Source organism: Citrus clementina, unplaced genomic scaffold (assembly GCF_000493195.1).
Source record: "Citrus clementina cultivar Clemenules unplaced genomic scaffold, Citrus_clementina_v1.0 scaffold_1, whole genome shotgun sequence".
Taxonomy (NCBI): domain Eukaryota; kingdom Viridiplantae; phylum Streptophyta; class Magnoliopsida; order Sapindales; family Rutaceae; genus Citrus; species Citrus x clementina.
Window position 1 is genome coordinate 27,571,305 of NW_006263303.1, and position 20,985 is coordinate 27,592,289.

The 20,985-nt window shown below is 32.7% G+C and overlaps 2 protein-coding genes across 2 annotated transcripts; both read right to left on the minus strand.

Annotated features, from left to right (window-relative positions):
- Positions 1–1,251: 1,251 nt before the first annotated feature.
- On the minus strand, positions 1,252–2,730 carry LOC18054613 (PTI1-like tyrosine-protein kinase At3g15890). The gene is made up of 4 exons (XM_024177931.1): positions 2,684–2,730; positions 2,418–2,571; positions 2,040–2,302; positions 1,252–1,930 (listed from the first exon to the last, which is right to left on the minus strand). Exons 1-4 carry the CDS (start codon positions 2,728–2,730, stop codon positions 1,252–1,254), a joined length of 1,143 nt encoding a protein of 380 aa, XP_024033699.1.
- An 8,031-nt stretch (positions 2,731–10,761) lies between these two features.
- Positions 10,762–11,344, minus strand: LOC18054614 (protein GLUTAMINE DUMPER 3). Its single transcript, XM_006453383.2, has one exon. The coding sequence runs from the start codon at positions 11,319–11,321 to the stop codon at positions 10,854–10,856; it is 468 nt and encodes a 155-aa protein (XP_006453446.1). The 5' UTR covers positions 11,322–11,344; the 3' UTR covers positions 10,762–10,853.
- Between the last annotated feature and the right edge of the window lie 9,641 nt (positions 11,345–20,985).

Sequence of the window (20,985 nt, forward strand, 5' to 3'; positions counted from 1 at the left end):
GAAAGTACTGGGGAAAATATAAGTCGAAGCAAGATGAGCAAGTGCTTTGAAACTTTATTATTCTTTTTCATTTGCCGGCTTGAGTTGAGCAGCCTCTATTTTATAGGACTGGATTGAAAGCCCAATAAGTTGTTTTTTAGGATAAAAGCCCATGAAGTGGTTTATATTAAAGGAATCAACACATTGATTATTCATATTTATTGTCGAGTAATTGTATTTTTAATTTAGCTTATGATCGAGGTTTGAATGTCCTCAACTAATAGTAACCCTATCAAGCTACCGTTCGCTTTCTCACACGTGATTTTAGTTTCTACCATTTTATGTGTTCAATTTAATTCTTTTGATTGTAATTTGAACACATTTGCTTGCTCTTTGATATTATTTGCTTTTCTGGTTTTGTACAACTTGTTTTTTATAAATTATTGTGGCGTAATTTAATTGGTTGGATTAAATTTATCTTAACCTGTATGATTTACTTTTAGTATTATATATTTTCATCAAACTAATAAACTTAATTACTGTATGGTCTCCGCTTAATAAAAGTTTATTCGAAAGATTATTTGAGCTTAAGTTAAATTTCATTAAAATTATAGAAGTCCATATGTATAATGCGGACCTATTTATATATAAACTTGGTTTTGATGTCACATAAAAACCTAAGAGTTTAATATTCAAAAATTAACTTAAGAGTTGAGAGTTATCCGCTTACCCTTATCTCAAGCTTATGACATTAAATTAAGACCTAATCTCAATTGATGTGAGATATTCCCAACGAATGAGCACTTCTTAATTTTCATTTATAAGAAAAAAGAGAGAGAGAGAGAAATAAAAGAAAACAAGGTCGTTAATTTAGATGAGGTTTTGGCCTTTCCACCCTACAAACTACTTCGTAAGCACAGATACTTATGCACCTATTGGTTATTGAATTTCCTAATAAAGAATTACACATGGCCATCTGACAAAGAAATCAACATCAATAACGAATAAAATTTCTTGTTTCTTCTTCGGACTATAATTGTAATCTGTTAGCATTAACCAATCAGATTAATTAAATGTGATAACTTAAAAGTCATTTAATAAGACAAACAAATTAAATTAATTATGGTATCGGAAACATAATATGAATAAAGAACAAATATTTATACCCAAAATACAAAATTATTTGAAATCATTTTCCTCCTTCTCCTGTAAGAAAGAATTGCGATGCAATCAACAAATGAAGATTGCGTCCAAGCTTATTTTTAAACATGATTAATGCATCTTTTGATCTCCAAACTGATTATACGGAGCTCGCATTTTTTGCACCTTCGTGTGACCAAAAACGCCCAATTCTTGATTGCCAGGATCACGATCATCATCATCAGTTGTTTGATCGAACGCCAATAATTCTTCCTTATATGCGAGACTTTCAATTCTTGTTTGCATCACTTTTCCTCTAGGATCATACCCTGTAAGTGTATTCACAACTTCCTTCATATTAGGCCTTTTCTCAGGCTCACTCTGCACACACAGCACAGCAACATTTATAGCTTGTTTCAATTGATTTTCATCAAAGTCCCCTCGGAGCTTTGGATCAACAAGCTCCTTAAACTTCCCTTTCACAATGAGCGGCTCCGCCCACTCGGTGATCGTCCTTTTCACTCCTCCGGGGAGCTTTTCAATGGGCTTTCTGCCGGTGAGAATCTCCAGTAGCAAAATTCCAAAGCTATAAACATCACAACTTTCGGATACCTTTCCCCACATTGCATATTCAGGTGCAAGGTACCCCAATGTCCCCTTGACTCGAGTTGTCATGTGGCTAACGCCTTCCGGGATCAGCTTTGCGAATCCGAAATCGGCAACCAATGGCTCAAAATCTGAATCCAAGAGCACATTGCTTGCTTTTATGTCCCTATGAATGATGTGGGGTGTCACCTCGTGGTGCAAGTACCTAATTATTAATAACAATAAATTAATGCTGTTAATTAATATCTTTGAATTAACGTCATGCAGTTTATTTCAAAACTTTATGGGAAAGGAGACTTAATAATTAATCTCACAGTATGCCTTCAGCAGAGCCGATCGCAATCTTCATTCTTCTTTTCCAATCTAATTGAACCTCACCAGCATATTGACCATGGAGATGAGATAGCAAGCTGAGATTAGGCATGTAATCATACACTATTAGCCTTTGATCTGTCCCAGCGCAATAGCCCCTCAGTCCAAGCAAATTCTTGTGCCTAACCCTTCCTAGAACTTCTACTTCCACTGCAAATTCCATCTCAGCTTTTGAATTCATAGCTTTCAACTTCTTCACAGCTATCTGCATTAATAATAGAAACCCAAGAAATCAGGTGTGTGTGTATATATATATAAGCTCTACAACCAAATGAAGAATATATCCTCCTCTAAACATCTGTCCTAAGAGTACACGTTACCTGAAGACCGTCACTGGTCCTTCCCCAATAAACACTTCCAAATCCACCTTCTCCGAGCTTGTTATCGTCGCTGAAGCCATTAGTTGCTGTATGCAACTCCTTGTATGTGAAAATTCTCCATGTTGCATTATTAGGTGTAGTAATTGTGGTTAGTCTGCGGCAAAATACACAAAACTTAAGTTAAATAAAAATAAGATTATCAATATACTCTAATACATTTAGAGCAGGATTAACTTTTTTTTTTAATTAATAAAAATTTTGCCCACCCTTCTTCAACTTTCTCTGAGCCACAGCAACTGAAAGCTGATCCCATAGTTTTGTAAAATTCTATAGAGTTTCCAGGATGGAGGGGTTTCCTCTTTTAAACTTGAGTAATGGTGTTCTTGTCATTTCACCTGTCGTCCAAGCCGCCCTTGGCCGGCCGGCTTCAGTTGAATTAAAAGGAATCTTGAATGGAACATGTTGAACAAATCAAATTAATTAAACTGGAGTACTTTGATCGATGGCAGTTTAATAAATTGATTAATATGATTTAAGTTAATTATGTTAATAACAGTTTTAATCCGGAACTCCAAAATGAAAGCGTAATTTGAGACCATCTTAGCATCTCAGAGTATCATGTGGGATGGTCCGTCATCTAAGTAAGATATTTACACAATTAATCTTGCATAGTTGATGACATTGTCCTGTTGGACCAATTACAATTTTTTAGCACTTCAATTTTAGGAGCTTAAATAATATTAAGGGTTAGACACTTAAATTTGAAAGATTTTGGATTAATCATAAATACCGGCCAGTTACATGATAATTTATGAACAAAGCATTTGCTCAAAGAAAGGATAATAAATTTTGAACCACATGCAACGCCTAGTCCTAGATATATAGTATAATAGCTATTGGGCTATTTCATAAAATTTTCCCATTTGGCATTAATTTACTGGTTGGTCAACACCATTAATTAAATTCATTCATTTACTTTTCCATTTTATAAGGAATTAGAAGATAATATAAACTCTAGGAAAAAAAACTTCGCTATCTACTGTTTTTTCTAGTGTTCAACTTTTGAATTGCTTTTATTTGTTTTATTTCAGTTGTTGGAAGCGAGAAGGGGCTAACAAGCAATTAATATATACAAAGTTGAATTTTGGTTTTGGGGGTTAAATGAAATCATAGCAGACTTAAGGAGGAAATAAACCGATAAGCTAAACGTAAATTTCAGCTAGAAATTTGCAAAATTTCAGGAAGACCCTAAACCTTTTTGAAAATATATTTAACCTATTTTGCCACCTTCGGCCATACATTGTGTTGTGTATTCAGTGAATCAAATCAAAGGGGTTGAAACGACAGTGTTAGCTTGCGTTTTGTGATGCTCGATAACTTCAGTAAAACGACACATAAAGACTGCATTTCATGAAGTAAATGTTTTGCTTGCTACAGCGACATACAGTCTTGCTGTTTTGGAGTTAATGAAGCACGAGTAGAACACGTGCATACAAAAGGTTGTTAAAGAGCCATTATTGCACATGGCCCTCACGGGCGTTTCTGGGAATGCCTCTGAGGTGGTTTATAAGCTGTGATACTCAGTTGGAAAACAGAGAGTTTTTGTTGAGAGACTGAGAGCATTGTAACGAGAGAAAGAAAGCTTGAGACCAGGAGTTTTCTTGTTATTATTGAGTGCTTGTTAATCTCTGTAATCAAGTCTTGAAGACATATCAATGAAGCTGTTAAGTTTGTTCCCCCGTGGATGTAAGTCAGTGCAAATTGACTGAACCGCGTTATATAGTTGTGTTCTGTGATTTCTTGGTTTCAATTCGTTTCTTTGTTTGTTTCTAAACACAATCCTAGTCTTAGCTAATAGGTCATTAATTCATTAAGCTTTCTGGTTGTCTTTGTGAGGCATCTTGATTGATTCTAATCCAAGATCCTTGGGGAAGTGTTCTGTAAAGCTTCTGTCATCAGCTTATCAGAATCTTCACATTAGTTCCACCCCTAATTATTCATATTATTTTCCAAATTATTTAGTTTACTATTATTTTTTCATATGATTGCCTACTTGACAGAGTTTAAAAAATATTTAGGTAACTTATCATTGTTCATATATGTTTCATGCAGATATGCTATTAAGATATATGATTTAATAGAGTCAATGTTTAATTTATTATAAAGTCATATGATTAATAACGTGTTCGCACTGACTTTATTAAATTATATGGTCCAATAATGTGTCTGTATGAAAAGAAAAATAAGGGAATCGGCGTGAGAAAAGAGATCCTAAATTTTGTTAAAGTTCAAGAAAGATACTAAGTTATATGGTTTAAAAAATAACTAGTTTATTATTATATATTCATATCATTATACTATTAAATCATATGGTTTAATAAATTTTTTTAAGCTTTTAAAGAAATCTAGGATTCTGGACTACTTCAATACCCTATATAAATATATATATAGAGAGAGAGACATTCCAAATGTTTGAATTACGGGCGATGATGATGCAAGATAGGCCACCTTTGTTCCCAATTTAATAACAGAAAAGTACTCTTCTTCGGTTGATTCCACACTGCATGAAGACATGCATTCTACACAATATAATCTCCAAAAATTGTATTTGGCCAATTAAAGAAAGCCAAGGCCGTTGCAATCTCGTATGCAAAACTGGAAAAGAAACAATGAAAATTAAAATCCGACATTAAATACTAACTTTCAATTTGTCCAATCAATAACGTATTTTTTTCTCATGTCATTTTCATCGGTCATTGCAAGCGGATTTTGCAATGTTTTGCCAACGTTTTCCACTTGGAGCACATGCTTTGCAAGATTAATTGTTGATGAATCCATCAACATTTTCTCAACTTGATTTTCCATTTCGGTGCCGCTAAGCATTTATTCTCCTTTTCACTACGACCATTTTCGAAGATACAGCTTTTTATTGCATATACGATAGTGAGTGTGTTGAGAAATACAATGGGTATATTTGTTACATTTTAAAGTAAGCTGCATGGCAAATTTCATCCAAGCCCAACATTCTCAATTAATTGCCTTCTCTCATCTTCACTTTCGGATGGGGCTACACCTACACACATGTGGTGGATCAACCGGTTGCATAAGCCTTCAGTTATTAGCCGTCATCAATAGATCTTCTGATACCCCTTTTATCCTCTTAAGAAGCCCCACATTTCATTTTATATCTCTTTCTTTATGAAATTACCCAAAAAAAATAAAAATATAAAATTACTATCATATAGAATAGATTTTGTAGACTACTTCGCCATAATAAAACTATCGTTATTGTGTACTTCATTTCTTCATTAATTTAAAAATCATATTGATTTTGTCAACAAAATTAATTATACCATATATTAGGATTAAAAAAAACCTAGGAATCATTATATGGAAAGATGTTTATCGTTTATGTAATTTCCTATAACAAAAGAGCTATCATTACAAGAGGTGGGGTGATAAAAGAATCTTTAAGGAGTGTAGAAAGTATTACCCATTTGGCGTATATACGACCTCGTTCAACAACAGCCCATGTCACAAGTTTGGGTTTAGTTTGTATCGAAGGCTATGCCCGCCTCGGAAATTCTTCCATTGGCCTTTTAAAAGAGTGATGCTATTTGCACCCCTCAAAAACTCTTAAACCACTTTGCAACTTTGATTACAAAATTATCCCTGCATATTTATTTTCATTTTTGTTTAGATTTCCTTTCATAATATAAATCCATTTGATCACTTTCCATTACCGATAATCTTGTTTCAGCTCATTATCCTTCCTTTCTATTTCTCAATAAAATCCCGTAAGATCTTAACTTTCTCTTCTGAAAAAGATTTTAAGATTCATTGTTTAAGCAAACTTTTTTAAATTCAATATATTTTCTTCTGCGAATTGTTAGAATTTATATTTCAATTTTGATTGTTGATAATTTAAAATTAAAACTCTTTTCCCATAGTTAATTAAGACATGATCGAATGTCCTATATTTATTGGCATTGAAGAACGAAAAAGGAGTTTGGAAACATAACGGTTGTTATTGTATAAATTATTTTAATGTCAAAAGCGTAAACATACAAAATATGGGGTTTTATAAAATATTTAAAGGGGTGTTAGAAACTTAACTCCTTTGAAAATTTAATTCGGATTTAAAAATAGAATGGTTGCTCATTAAATTAATGCACTTCATTTACGTATTTGTTAAGTAGGAAAAGTCTTAAGTAAAACAGGCTTGTTTAATGATTTTTATTTTATTTTTAATTTACACTCCCAACATACTTCATTCCATCTACAAACTAAAACCTTGTAACATAAAATTTAGAAAAGGTAACAAATAACTTATGATTAATATAAAAAAAAAAAAGAATTTATCACTGTTGTGACATTTAACAAATAAACAACAGTAACCCACAATTAGTTGAAACAAAGTGCAATGGTGAAGCATGAATACAAAAAATTTTGTTTTGATAATGATTGTATACTATTTTTCCCATCACTTTATCATTGGCCCTATAAATATTTCAAGGAAAAGTCAAGTTGATCCAATGATCGAGATGAACCATTTATGGCCTGACTTATGAACGTTCTGAGTTGTAAATTTCAAGCCTTTCTATCTAAGAATGAGAAAAATAAAGTGCAGGCAGTAATTCTCAGTGACATCACATTCCTATATCATTCTTATAGTAATTGGAACATTTTGATTTGACGTTGAAAGAGATGACGCAAGTAATCATCAATTATTGGCACACGCATGGGTTTCGTTTCCATTCATTTTCAATACAGTTTCAGAGATGCCAGATGAATCAATCTGCAGCCACAAGAAACTCGAAGTGGATATTTCGACGATCTCCATTACTCCATTACTCCATTATACAATTCATGGGGGTCACTTTAGTTCATCAAGATTAGGGTTTTAGTGAGGTTTCTTGAGGCTCACGAGCAGTCTTTAATCATTTTCAGTACTAGGCCATGCCAATTAGAAAGAAAGCTTTAACTGTAGGAGTCAAATGCACATTACTTTAATTATAATGGGCTGCTAGCGTGGGAGATGTGAAAAATGACTCTAATGGATGATGCTGTAATGCTACTTTCTATTAAAAAAAAAAAAGATTTGAACAAACTATTCAAACGTATGGAAATTTGCTGTGCTTTGATCCATGGAAAGATAGCCACAAAATTTTCTCGATATCTTGTTGGTGAATGGAGAAGAAAATAATGACAGATCATGTCATGACAAGTCCCGGTAAAATTCTATGCAAATATTTTTTAAAAAAAAAGGTAGAAGATTTTTATTTTCCTATTCTTTTCCAATTCGTGTTCTTTAACACGACCTCATTATATATTTTCTTAAATACTTAAAAACTTTGTAACGGTCTTGTTTCTCATTAGCCAAACCCAAAGGATTTTTAAATATCTCTTTCGTTTTATCATCTTAAAGTTAACTCTATATAAGAGTTTCTGAAGGATTTTCATTAGCCTTTCCCCTTTTTTTCCTCTTTCTTTCTTGAGAAACACCCATTGTCCCTACATATAACAAGTGAAAGTTGTAATTAATGGTTTTGTTTTTATATCAACACAGACGCAGGTGGGAAAATGAAATTTAACCAACAAGAGCACGTATGAGAGCCTCATTTATGAAGACAGGCAGCTGGAAGCATCTGAATTAAATGAAAGAAGCAAAATCGTGATCTGGATAAGGATGTCATAAACATTACCTAGCACTCATGTAATGCCAATAATAGTTAATTTACAAAATTAATTTCATGCGTATTAAATATATCATTAAAATAGATTTGAATTTCGCACAGAACTGAATTTTTTATTAGTCTTTAAGAAAAAAAATATTATATTTTGTCTACGTGCAGCAGAGGACAGTTTTCGATGTGGAAACTAAAAGTTGGTACATGGTAGTTGATCAATCAATTCTCTGAAACAAATGACAATATGATAATAATCCAAAAAGGAAAAAAAATTAAGAAGTAAAATCGAACCATGAAACAACGAGAGCGAAAAAAAAGGGTATATTCTATATTCGAGAAATAAGAAATTCATGTTCTTAATTTAAGGCACGCGAGTCTATGCATTCCAATGAATACCGAGAACATTTGATAACTTAAACTATGCAAGATTAGTAATGTACTAAGCGGCATAGGGTGGATTTTGTTAATGCAGAAACAATAAATGAGTGGACCTACATTTTGAGTTTTAATTATCCACTTATCCCATGTATCAAAAGGTTCACGTTGTGTATATGTTCTATTAAAATTTATTTTATTAGTCTTTATTTTTTAATTGATACATGGTTGACTCATTAGAATTTAACTAATATCATACAAAGATCCTATTATGTTCTTTAAAAAAATTTAATTCAACAACTATAGGAATAATATTCGGATAATTTTTGAGTGATTTTTGAAAATATATGGACTAATTAAATAATTGCTCAAAGTATAGGGGATAAAATAGAATTTACCCTTTATTTCTGAAAAAAAAAAGAAAAAAGATTACAGCCAGCATAGGGAAGTATCTTCAGAGCTACATAGACAAGAAAAGAACCCAACAAGGTTAAAGAAAACGCAGGAACAAAGAGCATCTATTATCAATTTATTATACACCTTCATCGTCGGAAAAAACTCGATGCAAAGGCAGTTGGCAGCTGCAAAAAGCAAGAAGATAACCAAAAACATACACTTGGCAAACGTTAGTATGCCTAAATTAATTTTAAAAAATAAGAAAAAGGAAAAATCTGTGGGCACTTTGTTCCCATAAACGTACAGGGTTCTCAATGTATTTCATCTATTTGTAGACGATGATCGTACAATATTTTCTTTTTAGTTTATGGAACAAGCACAAGCTTTTTATCTCTTATGCTTTTGAAAATGCAGTAGAAAAGTGCACATTCTTGCTGCCGCAATCCGCATATCTCTTTGGCTCTCGCTAACTGCTATTGCAATTGCCATTATGATGTTAGTGGGAATAGTGCAATCAAGATGTACATAAATACAACAGTGCGAATACGTGGGTATTTTATTTTCACAAATTTTCCTTTGCAAAAATAAAATACTTTTCGATAAAAACAATTTTTGAAAACCACCGAGAGGGAGATGCCGCTTTTCCCTTTTTTTTTTGAAAAAGAAAAAGAATGAAAAAAGAGAGGGGAAAGTGATAATCTCCTCAATCAAAAAAAGAAGTTTCTAAGCTATATATATATATATATGTCTATGTAAGTAATTCGAGTTTAAAGTCCTAAATTTGTTAAAGTTCGAAGAAATTAGGTCATGAGGTTTAATAATATAATTTATGTAATGTCTGCGAAAGCTATTAAGATATAAAGTTTAATAGTATAATGACATAATTTTATTAAATTATAGGATTTAATAATTTTTTAAAAAAATTGCAGGATTTTGTAGTAGATCGGGACTGCATATAACATTCATTGAGATTTGGCCATAAAAATTACATTTGCTTAGTTGAGACCTCTGAATTGTGAAACAATTGACCGTAGCACACAAAAAACACAAGAAACGTTGAGAGTAATCAGTGCCTCTAAATTACTTGTGAAAATGCCTCAAAAACTGGGTCAAAATTTATATAAATGAAAAGGGCAAAAAAAAAAAGGAGGGGGCATCTGATCTGATAAATAAATCCAAAACTTCATTCCTTCTTATCGTAGTTTCCATTGCAGCTTTTCTATTTTTTATTTAAGAAAAAGCCACCTTATCAAAAGTCTAGAATATTGCCATAAACTAAAAAGTCTGGGACATTTCAATAGCAAGCAGGAAGAGACTTTAAAATTCGAACACATATGTTGCTACCTAGCTAATTTTAATTAAATATTATTTGTATTAATTGTGGTGTAGACTTTTAAGTCTTTAAGGTTAGACCACAGAAGAAGGCCATGAAATTAATTTAGTACAGTTGCAGGTGATGAGGCTGCAGTTCCAGAGGCTTAAAAAAGAAGAAAAGGCCAAAAAAAAGGTGCTCACATATTAAAGAAATAGAAAATATTAAAAATAATTTAGAAAGAGAAAGTGCAAGTCTCAGTGTCACCGTGGCACAGCTTCACCTCGCCGCATCAAGCCCTCCTTCAAACTTCAAAGTCCTGTCTGCTTAATTAGCTTCCACGTGCCGCTACTTTTAATTAACCTAATTCTTTCTTAAAAATTAAAATTAAATTAATTTCTTGTTTATGGATTATGCCAAAAACCAGTCTGATCACCAAGTTCCATAAACCTGAATTTCGCTCTTTTATTTTTTTAACAAAAATGTTGAAAGAAGTAAGATTTTGCAAAACTGCTAATTCTTCCATTCATTCTCATCAAAATTTACATTCCCGAACCAACAAAGAAAGATGAAAAAGAAGAACAAGAAGAGAATAAAGGAAAAAAAAAATCTGCTACAAAAGGCCACACCACAGCAAAACCTGTAATTTTGAGAGATCATCATCTAATGGGTTTGATGATCTGCTGGTGATTCATTATTAGCAGTCTGCTGCTTTACTACTTCCAATTTCTCATTATTGTTCTTGTCACTGCAAGAGCAGCTCTTATTACTATCATCACCAAAAGAAGAGGACCTACTAGACATTGGGGTGGCCAAATGAGTTGGCTTCAAATCACCAGCCATAATCACCAAAATCTTTTCTTCAAAAACCTGAGGATGAGGCTTCTGAGTTTCATCATGTTTACCCTCACCAGCCTCCAAATCTCTCTCTCCAGCTGCCCCATTATCGCCGCTGTCGAGGTAGCCTGAGAGCTTCCAGTAGGAGCATGCAAGGATCAAGAGAGCAAAAGCAATCAAACCCAACATAGCCGCTAGCCCTCCGAACAAATATGGCACTGGTGAGTGCCACGGCGAGTGTGTCCTCGTAACATTTTGTGTTACAACATGTGACGGCTGTCTTGCTGTCTCCATAAATTAATCTCTTCTAGTTAGTTTAATTTTTTGAGAAAACTTTTGAAAGAAAGAATTATATTAATTGAATCAAGAAGAAGAAGAAGAAGAAGAAGAAGAGAAATGGGAATTGTTCTCAGATAACAGATGAGTTTACAGGGTATTTATAGTGGAGATTAAGGTAAGAGGAGGGTTTGTTTTTGGTGATTTATGTCGTCATTTTTTTTGTTGGGGCCACTAGTTTTTTTTTTTTTTTAAAAAAAAAATTGCTTGGATATCTAAAATTTTAAAAAGAACAGTAAAAACGCACTTAAGAGTGAAGAGTTAAGATTTAATGTTGGGCACATTGTTTAAGTGCTATGTGAATACCGTTTACGACAGTGTTATTGGATAGGAATTGGGAATTAACAGGGAATATATTACAGATTTTGAGAATCAAAAGTACACAAAGCAAACACTTTAGTTATTCTTTACTTCCATCGTGACGTGACCCAATAATGTTTATTTGTTGCATGATAATATGTTCCTTGTAAGGTTCCATTTGCACACTTAAATCATCCAAATGAGATAGCAACAGGGTCCCTACCCCCAACTAATTAAACAACCGTATAACAATTGGGAATCGCAATGATGTTCTATTTGAATAGACTGTAATTTGAGCCTTTAGTTAGCCTCTATGATTTTGATCTTTTAACGTCCTTAACAAGATGATCAAATGATGGATGGGAATGAAATCCGATTCAATTTATTAATTGTGTAATGCATGTACAATGTAGAAATATGAAATAGCTTAACTTTTTTTTTTGATAATCCACTAAGAACGTGGGGGTTAGGCTGGACCCCTACCTATAAATAAACCAATCAATGAAAGAACATAAGGAGGGGAACATAAATCAAACATTTCAGGAAAAGTAAATAATTTAGTAATCAAATAAAATCAATACAAATCAAGGTGATTAATGTCGAATGTATGGAATTCCATGAGTATCCAAATGAATAATGCCTGATAAACCGGTTGGAAGATCACTAGGATTGAAAAATCGCTGACAAGTCTGATGGGTACAAGCCCAATTGGCCATAAAGTCAGCAGCAGATGTAGCTTCTCGAAAAACATGCCTAATACTAATGGATGACCTAGAAGCCAATGCCCGAACACGCCCAAGGATGTAAGTAAAATCCCATCGCACGAAACTACTTGAAATGGCCCAAAAAACTACAGTGGCTGAATCAAATTCTACCTCAAGATCATAAAAACCAAGCTGAGCAGCAAGATCTAAACCTTTTAACAAAGCCATTAATTCAGCAAGAAGAATAGATTGGTGCCCCAAAAAGGAACCAGAAGCAGTTAATATCACGCCTTGATTATCACGCCTTGATGATCTCGCAAAACACCACCAGTAGCAGCCATGCCTGGGTTTCCCCTAGAACAACCATCCACACTCAACTTCACCACCTCCAGTGGCGGTTTCATCCAAGAGACCAATTGAGGTGGTCTGCGGGGAGGCATGATAATACTCAATCCCTCCAGAATCTGAGTGTCCAAAATGCCCCTCAATTGAGATGTCTTGAAACCAAATGTGTCACTAACTAGTCTAATATCCAAAAGCACTCTAAAAATAATAGCGTTCACATTAAAGGCAACTGAATCGTACCTGAGAGTGTTTCGAGCCTGCCAAACATGCCATAGAATGAAACATAAAAGAATGACTCGAATATGTTTTGAAGAACAGCAACACCGTCGCCGGTGACTAAGCAAAGCATGAGGAGACCAAAAAGGGAGATACGGACTAAGATAGACAAACATCCCAGTTTGAGTCAATAGATAGACAAATCGATGCATTTTATTGCACAGCTCAAGTGGTTTTGTAGTGGCTAAGAAGTGAGTTACTTATTAGCCAAACATTTTTTCTATGGCAGGTCTAATCTACTAGTCTCTACAGAAAGTAGGAAGAAAATAAAAAGGAATTTCAAACTCTTCCTTTTAGGAAGGGATAATTAGGAAAATTATATTGATTGTAACTTTCTCCAAACCTCTAAGAAAAACATTATAAAAAAAAAGTTTAAATGGTAATATCTCTCCCTCGGTCCAAAATAAAATAAAGGGACAATTTTGTATTTCTTAGATTGTGAAAATACTTTGTTAGGATAGAATTAATTTTTTTACCTTGTTGAAACAAATTAATTTAACACAATGTATTATGTTAACAGATCCATCGAAAGATACTATAAAATTCTAGAAAAAATCATGTACTGCGCTATATTCTTGTCTTGCTGCGTCACAAACTTTATACAAACATGCACAATCAAAGCAAGCATTACAATTCCATCAGGCAAAAAAAAAAAAAGTAAAGTAAGCATTACAATACTGGGCAGTGGGCATAATGTTGCAAACGGTGTAGTTTGTCCATAGTGCCTGTCATAACGGAGGATAGAAACGGTTTCAACAGAATTCTTGAAAGCCTAAAAAAGAATACGTTGTTACAAACAACTTGCAATTTGAAGGTGTGTGCACTCAGAAAAAGCTATGTTTGGTGGCGTCTACTAATAGTTGCTTAAAGAACTAGAAAGTGTTAGATACACATAATAATAATAATATTCCTCGGCTTCAATCAATATTTGTCCTGATCACCCATCACAAAATACTTATCTCAGTAATACACACATATTCACAAACATCATTATTTTTTTAATACAGACATTCTATCAAGTCATATAATTTAATAGAATCAGTATTTAATTTACTATAAAATTATGTGATTTAGCAGCATGTCTGTACTAATTCTATTAAATTACATGACTTAATAGCATATCTACATGAAAAAAAATGAGAATGCTGTGTGTGTGTGTGTATAGAGAGAGAGAGAGAGAGAGAGAGAGAGAGAATCAGGGATCCCTAACTTTAATTTAGATTTCAATACACTACATGATAAAATTTAGTGTATTGAAATCTGTGTTTATTTTGTCTTTTAACTTATCTCTAAATTTATTAAAATCAGAGATCGCTGATTGAAAAACTACTATATATATGTGTGTGTGTGTGTGTGTTCTCATTTTTTTTTTTTATGCAGATACGCTTTTAAGTCATGCGGTTTAATATAGTCATATTTTAATGCCATTAAACTGCACAACTTTATAATACATTCAGAAATAACTCTATTAAACTGCATGAGTTAACAGCATATCCACATTAAAAAAAAAAAGAGTATATATATATATATATATATATATGACACAATTATATAGTATCTGGTGAATAAAATCATGGCAATCAACTGATAGTACGTGTGTTAGTATTGTGAGCCATAAAACTGGTTAATTCGATCAAATCAAATTAACGTCTTATTTAAGGAAAATAAATAGAAATTGTTCCCACGCACTTCTCAGGTGGGGGGAGCATTTTAAGAAGAAGGTTAATTTGGGGTGCCGGAAATCGAAAAACGTCCCTACCGCCATCATACTCTTTGCCTGCCAATAGCAAACTAGCAATTTTATGTCCAAATACAGCCAGCTAGCTAGCTAGCCTTTCTTTTTTTTTTTTTTTTATCAGGTATGCTGAATGTACGTTTGCTCAAACCAAACAGAAACAAGAAGACAAGCCAGTCTCCTTTTTGTGTAAGGAATGAAATGAGTTACTCAAGTGGAGTAAAGCTTTTCAGTAGTATATATATTTCTATAAGGATTACTTGTAGTGTATAAATTAATCACTTGTATTAAATATTAGCAGTCTTTTAACTCCTATCTATGCTGTTGACTATTATGCAACATATTAAAGTCTCAAGTATCATGCAAGCTTTTCGAGTTTGGGATTGTAGCTATGTATTTGTACATAAATATTTCGAACGGAAAGTCTTATATATATAGACACACATATGTATATCACCGTCAAACAATAAAATGGAAGCGTATGAACTTATCATGACTTTTTTTTAATAATTTCTTTATTATTAAGGTAAGGAAGTGACAGTCACTGAATTTAAAGAGTAATTGTCAAGCTATTATTTTAAAATGTGGTTTGAAATGACTTTAATATACATCTCTTTTATTAAAATTTAATTTTATATAAGTGACTATAACATATCAAAGTCGTTTGTATGTATAAATGGTTAAGAAATGATGCCCAATATTATACGCTGAGTGAAGGGGTTGGAGCCTTTCCCATGAATCATATTTTCAAAATTTGAGTGGTGGGTTCCATTCACTTCGTCAGCTTCCACCACTCAACGTACACGCTAAGGACAATTGGGTATTATTCCTCCCATTGCAATATTTGCATACGTCCAAAGGTTCCATTATTATATATTTTAATGCAATTTTTTTTATGCTTCCACTAAGATTGTATCGTCTCTTTCTTAATTAAAATGATTAGGTATTGAGCAACGAATAATTGTTTGAGAAACAAATCCTGACCATATCCCACTTTTAGATTTAATTTATGATTATTAAGTGAACTAAACGTATCTCCTTTCATGTAATAGGCTAAAACTTCTTTTCTAATTTTTTTTTCTCTAAAATTCTTGGATGCCATTTAAATGGGCAAATTTGGCAGCAAATCACAATGGGTTACGTTAGTTGTTAAAAAATATATATATATACCCACCTAAGCACGAAGGATCGGCAGTTATTTCGTCATTTTATAAATGATTATTAAGTTGATTAATGATGGAAAGTAAACTAATTGTTCCTTATGATAAGATTCGGTTAATTAATTTGAATATCGTAAAGATATTTTCTGATTTAATAATTTCGGGGATACAACAAACGTGATTCAATTTGCAAATTAACAACTACAGAGAGTTATTGGTTGACTTTGTTGAGGAAGAAAAAAAAAAAGCGGTGGAGCAACTTCAAAATTCTTAATTCTTTTTTTATTTTCATTATAATGTATTGTCATTATTTCGCGGCAATGAATCATGTACAAATTAATAACCTTTCGTTTTTGCAATTAAGGTGGTAACGTGCCTTGGATTATCATTCGCTTACGTTAGCATGAAAGATAAGCTGACTATAAATAATGAACCCGGACCCCACTAGTTTTAAATCCATTAATTACGTTGAGAGTGACAAAATTGGAATAATTATCTAAAAATAAACGTGGCTAACATTTGCCGCTGCGAATTACTATGGTAACTTTGATAATTATTGAAGTGGGGTTTCCACCATCTTCATTATTGTTATATTTATTAATTATTATAATTTAGATGCTTTAAGTCAGTAATCATGCCACAGCTATGATTGCTTTCGGGCTGCTCTCATTTCCTAAACAACTTTTTTTAACTTCCCTATAAAATAACTATTTCCGTAAAGATCAAAATACTAATTAAGTACATAGTATTTTATAATTAAAAGCACTTGTGCTATTACTTAATACAAGATATGGTGGATAAGGATGAACAAATATAAGTGAGACGTTTAAGAATCGGGCCAGGTGTTGTAAACTGCTTCACTAAATTAATAAAAGCTATATTAATTGGAGATTAATTTAAAAAAAGGTTAAGGGGCCACCTACAGAAATTAGTGAGATAATGTTGGAATTTCGAGTCATAAAGGAAAGACTGAGAGGATGAGTGCTTGTTCCCTACATGCACAGAAATGTTAATTGCCGGTTACATAATTCTTTTAAGTCTCTGCTGCATTTAACAATTGAATGCATGCATTAAAAAGTGCTTGGAAATAAAATAATAATGTTATAAGATAAAGCGTTAATAATTTGTATAAATTATTGAGGGTATAATGACTTATTTACCATTTGATATAAAAAGACATCTTCCTTAAGCTTCTCAATAAACAAAGAAGATACTAAATTGAAGTATCGAAATAGGAAAAAGAGAACTCAATACTAACTTTACATCAAATAGTATTACATAAAGTTTTTGGTGCAGCACTTAAATAAAATTTACAGGAAAACTGCCAAAGTGAGGGGGGCCAAAGTAAACAATGTATAGAAATTGATAAAATATCAATATACCCCCTTATTTTTTCTGAATTTGTAACCCCAAGATAGAGATAGTCCGGAATTTTTTTTTTTCAAACCATTGCATAAAACCGAAATTTGATAAATTTTCTAGTGAATGAGTTTTGAATTATGAACCTCTCATACCAACATAAGAGATTTTATTGTTGAACCAATAATTATTTCGAAAATGAAACTTTGTACTTAACCACTTGGTTTAAAAGAATAAGGTAAATATGAGTTCGGAACTTGAAGAAATCATGCTTCCAAAACCACTAGATTCAAAAGATGAAATTATTCAATAATAATTTTATGTTATCGAACTTCTAATCCAAGCTGAATTGACGTACTTATATGCGGTAGGTTTGCACGGACCAAACTAAGAAATTGAGTCATAATGAAAATATGCTTGTAGAGTGGACATTTTCAAGGCAAGAAGCCCTCAGCAGAAAAAAGACATTAGGTGGTTTTGGATAACGCCAAATTAAAGGTGGGGAGTTCTCTTGGGCTCTCTCTAATTATTGTAGCTTTGGAGGCTATAGCTAGCTTGTTAGGGCTACACTTACACTTTAATTATAGATCAACTGTGATGGTTTTTTTTTTTTGGGTGGGGGAAACTATTGCTATTTAATTGACACTACTAGCTAGCTATCGCTATCTCCAAAAAGAAGATACCGCAGCAAATGGGAAAACAAAGAAGATCCAAATAAAGCTATCTTAATTATACATCCGAAGGAAAGAAACAACTCAATGAAAAGAAAAGCAAAATGGAGGCAAATGAAGATGACATTATTAATTATTGGGCTGTGCTCAATTATAACAAGTCGTGTTTTAGTTTGCTACTCCAATGTAGATGCTTTTCTATTATTTCTTAAGTTTTAAAAACACTCAATGATCGTAGGGTGATCTGCAACTGATTATATTTTATGAAGAAATTAGACGTATTTAATAATAATTTTTTAATTAAAAAAATGATTCAAGAGAAAAAGGACATAAAGGCTCTCAAAAGTTTATTCAAAATGAACACATTAGGAAACCGTTACCTTTTTCTTTTTTTTTTGTGTGTTTATTTAAATTAAGAAAAGAGTTAATAAATTTCCTCCTTGACGGAGCCTTGATTTGAAAAAAGAAAAAAGAAAATTAGTATAAAATTATAATACTTTCATCTATATCCAAATAAATGTAAAACAAAGTGATAGACAAAAGAGTCCGGATGTATATTAATTTCCGAAATGTTGAAGATCTATTTATTAGGTTTGCCTTAACGGGCTTGGTGTCTGTCAAAATTAAAGAGTTCGTTCAAAATTAATTTCTTCTGTTTTTTGTCCTCATCGTCATTTCTTTTCGTGTGAAATTAATTGAACTCAAACTTTTCAAGTACTTTACCATAACACCTAAGCAATAAAGGGAAAGATAGAAAAGCAGCCTGAACTTTGCAGGGAAAAAAAAAAAAAGGAAAACCCGACATTGATTGGAGGAATTTGACTATTTTTTCTTTGAAGCAAAATTTTAATGAATAAATTCATTAAAATGAGGAGCTAAATGTCAAATTATGAGACAAAGGGCTTTTGGTTCTTTCTCTCAGACTCAAGCACCTGACCCCATTTGGTCAGTAAATTGATGATGTAGTCCAAAATGACATAAAATCACCATGTGCTTTTGCCCTGGAAAAGCACCAAATTTAAAGCACTTTTGGCTGCGGAACATACAAGACCAAAACAAATCGCAGTGACCAACAAAGACTGAGGGGCGGTAACCATGTAGCAAGCTGTACAAAGGCAAAGGAGATTTTCCATAGTTTGCCTCCTTTGAAGCCAAGAACCCACACTGCATATCATTCACTGCAAGCAGATTGTATTAAAAATGACAACAAACTCAATTACTCTTCGAAAGAGTTTTAGAAACGATCTAGAGTACTAGCGTCAATTTACAAAACGGGCAGTCGATGTGTCAAGCACTCGATCAATTAGCGATCGTCAAACAATCTACATGCATATGTCAGCCATTTTTTCCCCGCACGTATATAATGCGACAAATTAACTTTTATGTTTCGTAAGTGGGCTGATTTATATAACTTTCCCCTAATTTAAAGCTATTTCTGTAAATTTTTATGGAATCTTGGTTATTTAGATGAGAACTTTAATTACGAGTAGAGGAATTGTGTGGCATTTGCAGAAATTGTACCTAGCTGGGATTCGAGACCACTACTTTCAGTGGATAGTGTCTGAGGAATCGATTAGATTTGGTAAGAATTTTGTCCAATCAGAATAAGTTTACCATTTAGCATAAAAATCAATTGAGGGTACTTATCAATATTGGTGGCTCCCCACATAGCCACATTTCTTAAATTCGTCACCAAGAATCATTATACGCATTTTGTTACGTGAGAGCATGCCGACATCGACATGTTCTTGCTTCACATGGTGATGGCATTGAGACCTTCTTTAAGAAATATCAAGAGTCATTTATTCGTTTCTAGCCAAGGCTCCCAGGTTTTGATTTGTAGCTAGTTTGAATTTCGAAAGTTTATATATATATATATATAATGTACAATTAAAGCCCAACATGGTATAATGTAGAATCAAGACTACTAGAACCTACTCAAGTCAAGCATAAGAAATTAAAGAAAATAAGTTCCTATAATTATTCAGGAAACTCGAACCCTCCATCTTAGAATTAAAAGGAGAAGGTACTGACCAACACAATGAAAAAAGTTATTGGCAAAAATTTATATTTAGTTGGTTACATATGAGGCAAATTTGTAGAGCAATATTTTGTTTATAAAAATTATAGTAAATAAGAACACAATATTAGTATTGTGAATTTTGAAAAGACCGAGATAGATACAAGAGGTGAAAAGATTGATACTATGGTGAGCTAGTTGATAACGACAAAAAATGAATACGTGAGATCAAATTGATTTTGGTAGGAGCGTAATTGACTTCATGAATATCTATGTATCATAATAAGAATGTGAAGAATTGCATCTTACCGCAAGTTGTTTGATACTAACAAATCATCACGAACATAATGTCAAATATTAGTCTCATTACAAACACTTGCACACCTTTGTTTTATCTAATATCTGTCAAAACGGTAGAAGCTAACGGGGAAAGCACATTGTTCCCTCAAATCTCAATCCCTGTGCGTAGGACAAATAGGTCAATTTATTCTCAAATCGAATATCCAACAACTTGTATCACTCAAAAAAATTGAATCGATAACCAGATAATTTGTGATGTTGCCTTTTCTTTTTAATATTTTCTTAAATATAAATAGAAAAGCTTTCAATTACTTTCGTATATTTGTTGAAATTAGGTGTTGAGATTGAGATAGATCACCTAACACTATCACTAATCATTCAATCATTAAGCAAAATGAGTCAAAGGTTGGGCCTACGTAACCATCAAGCTGTGATTTAACTGAACAATCAATATTACCCAGACAATTATGTAAAACTCAAACTTATCCCATCACTCAAACTAAGGCTTCCCCCACCCTCATCAAATCTTGTGATATGCTGGAAACTGCTAATCTATAATGATTACCCCGATTTGACAAGATTATCATGTCCCTGTCTTTAATCCTATAATTTTATATCATGGGGGTTCGACCATCACACATGTAGTCTATACTTTTCACATCTCAGAATGCAAAAATCGAAACATGAAACTTAAGACTTACAACATATATAGCAAAGTTTTTTCATATAAAATTATAAGTTTAAAGTTTCAT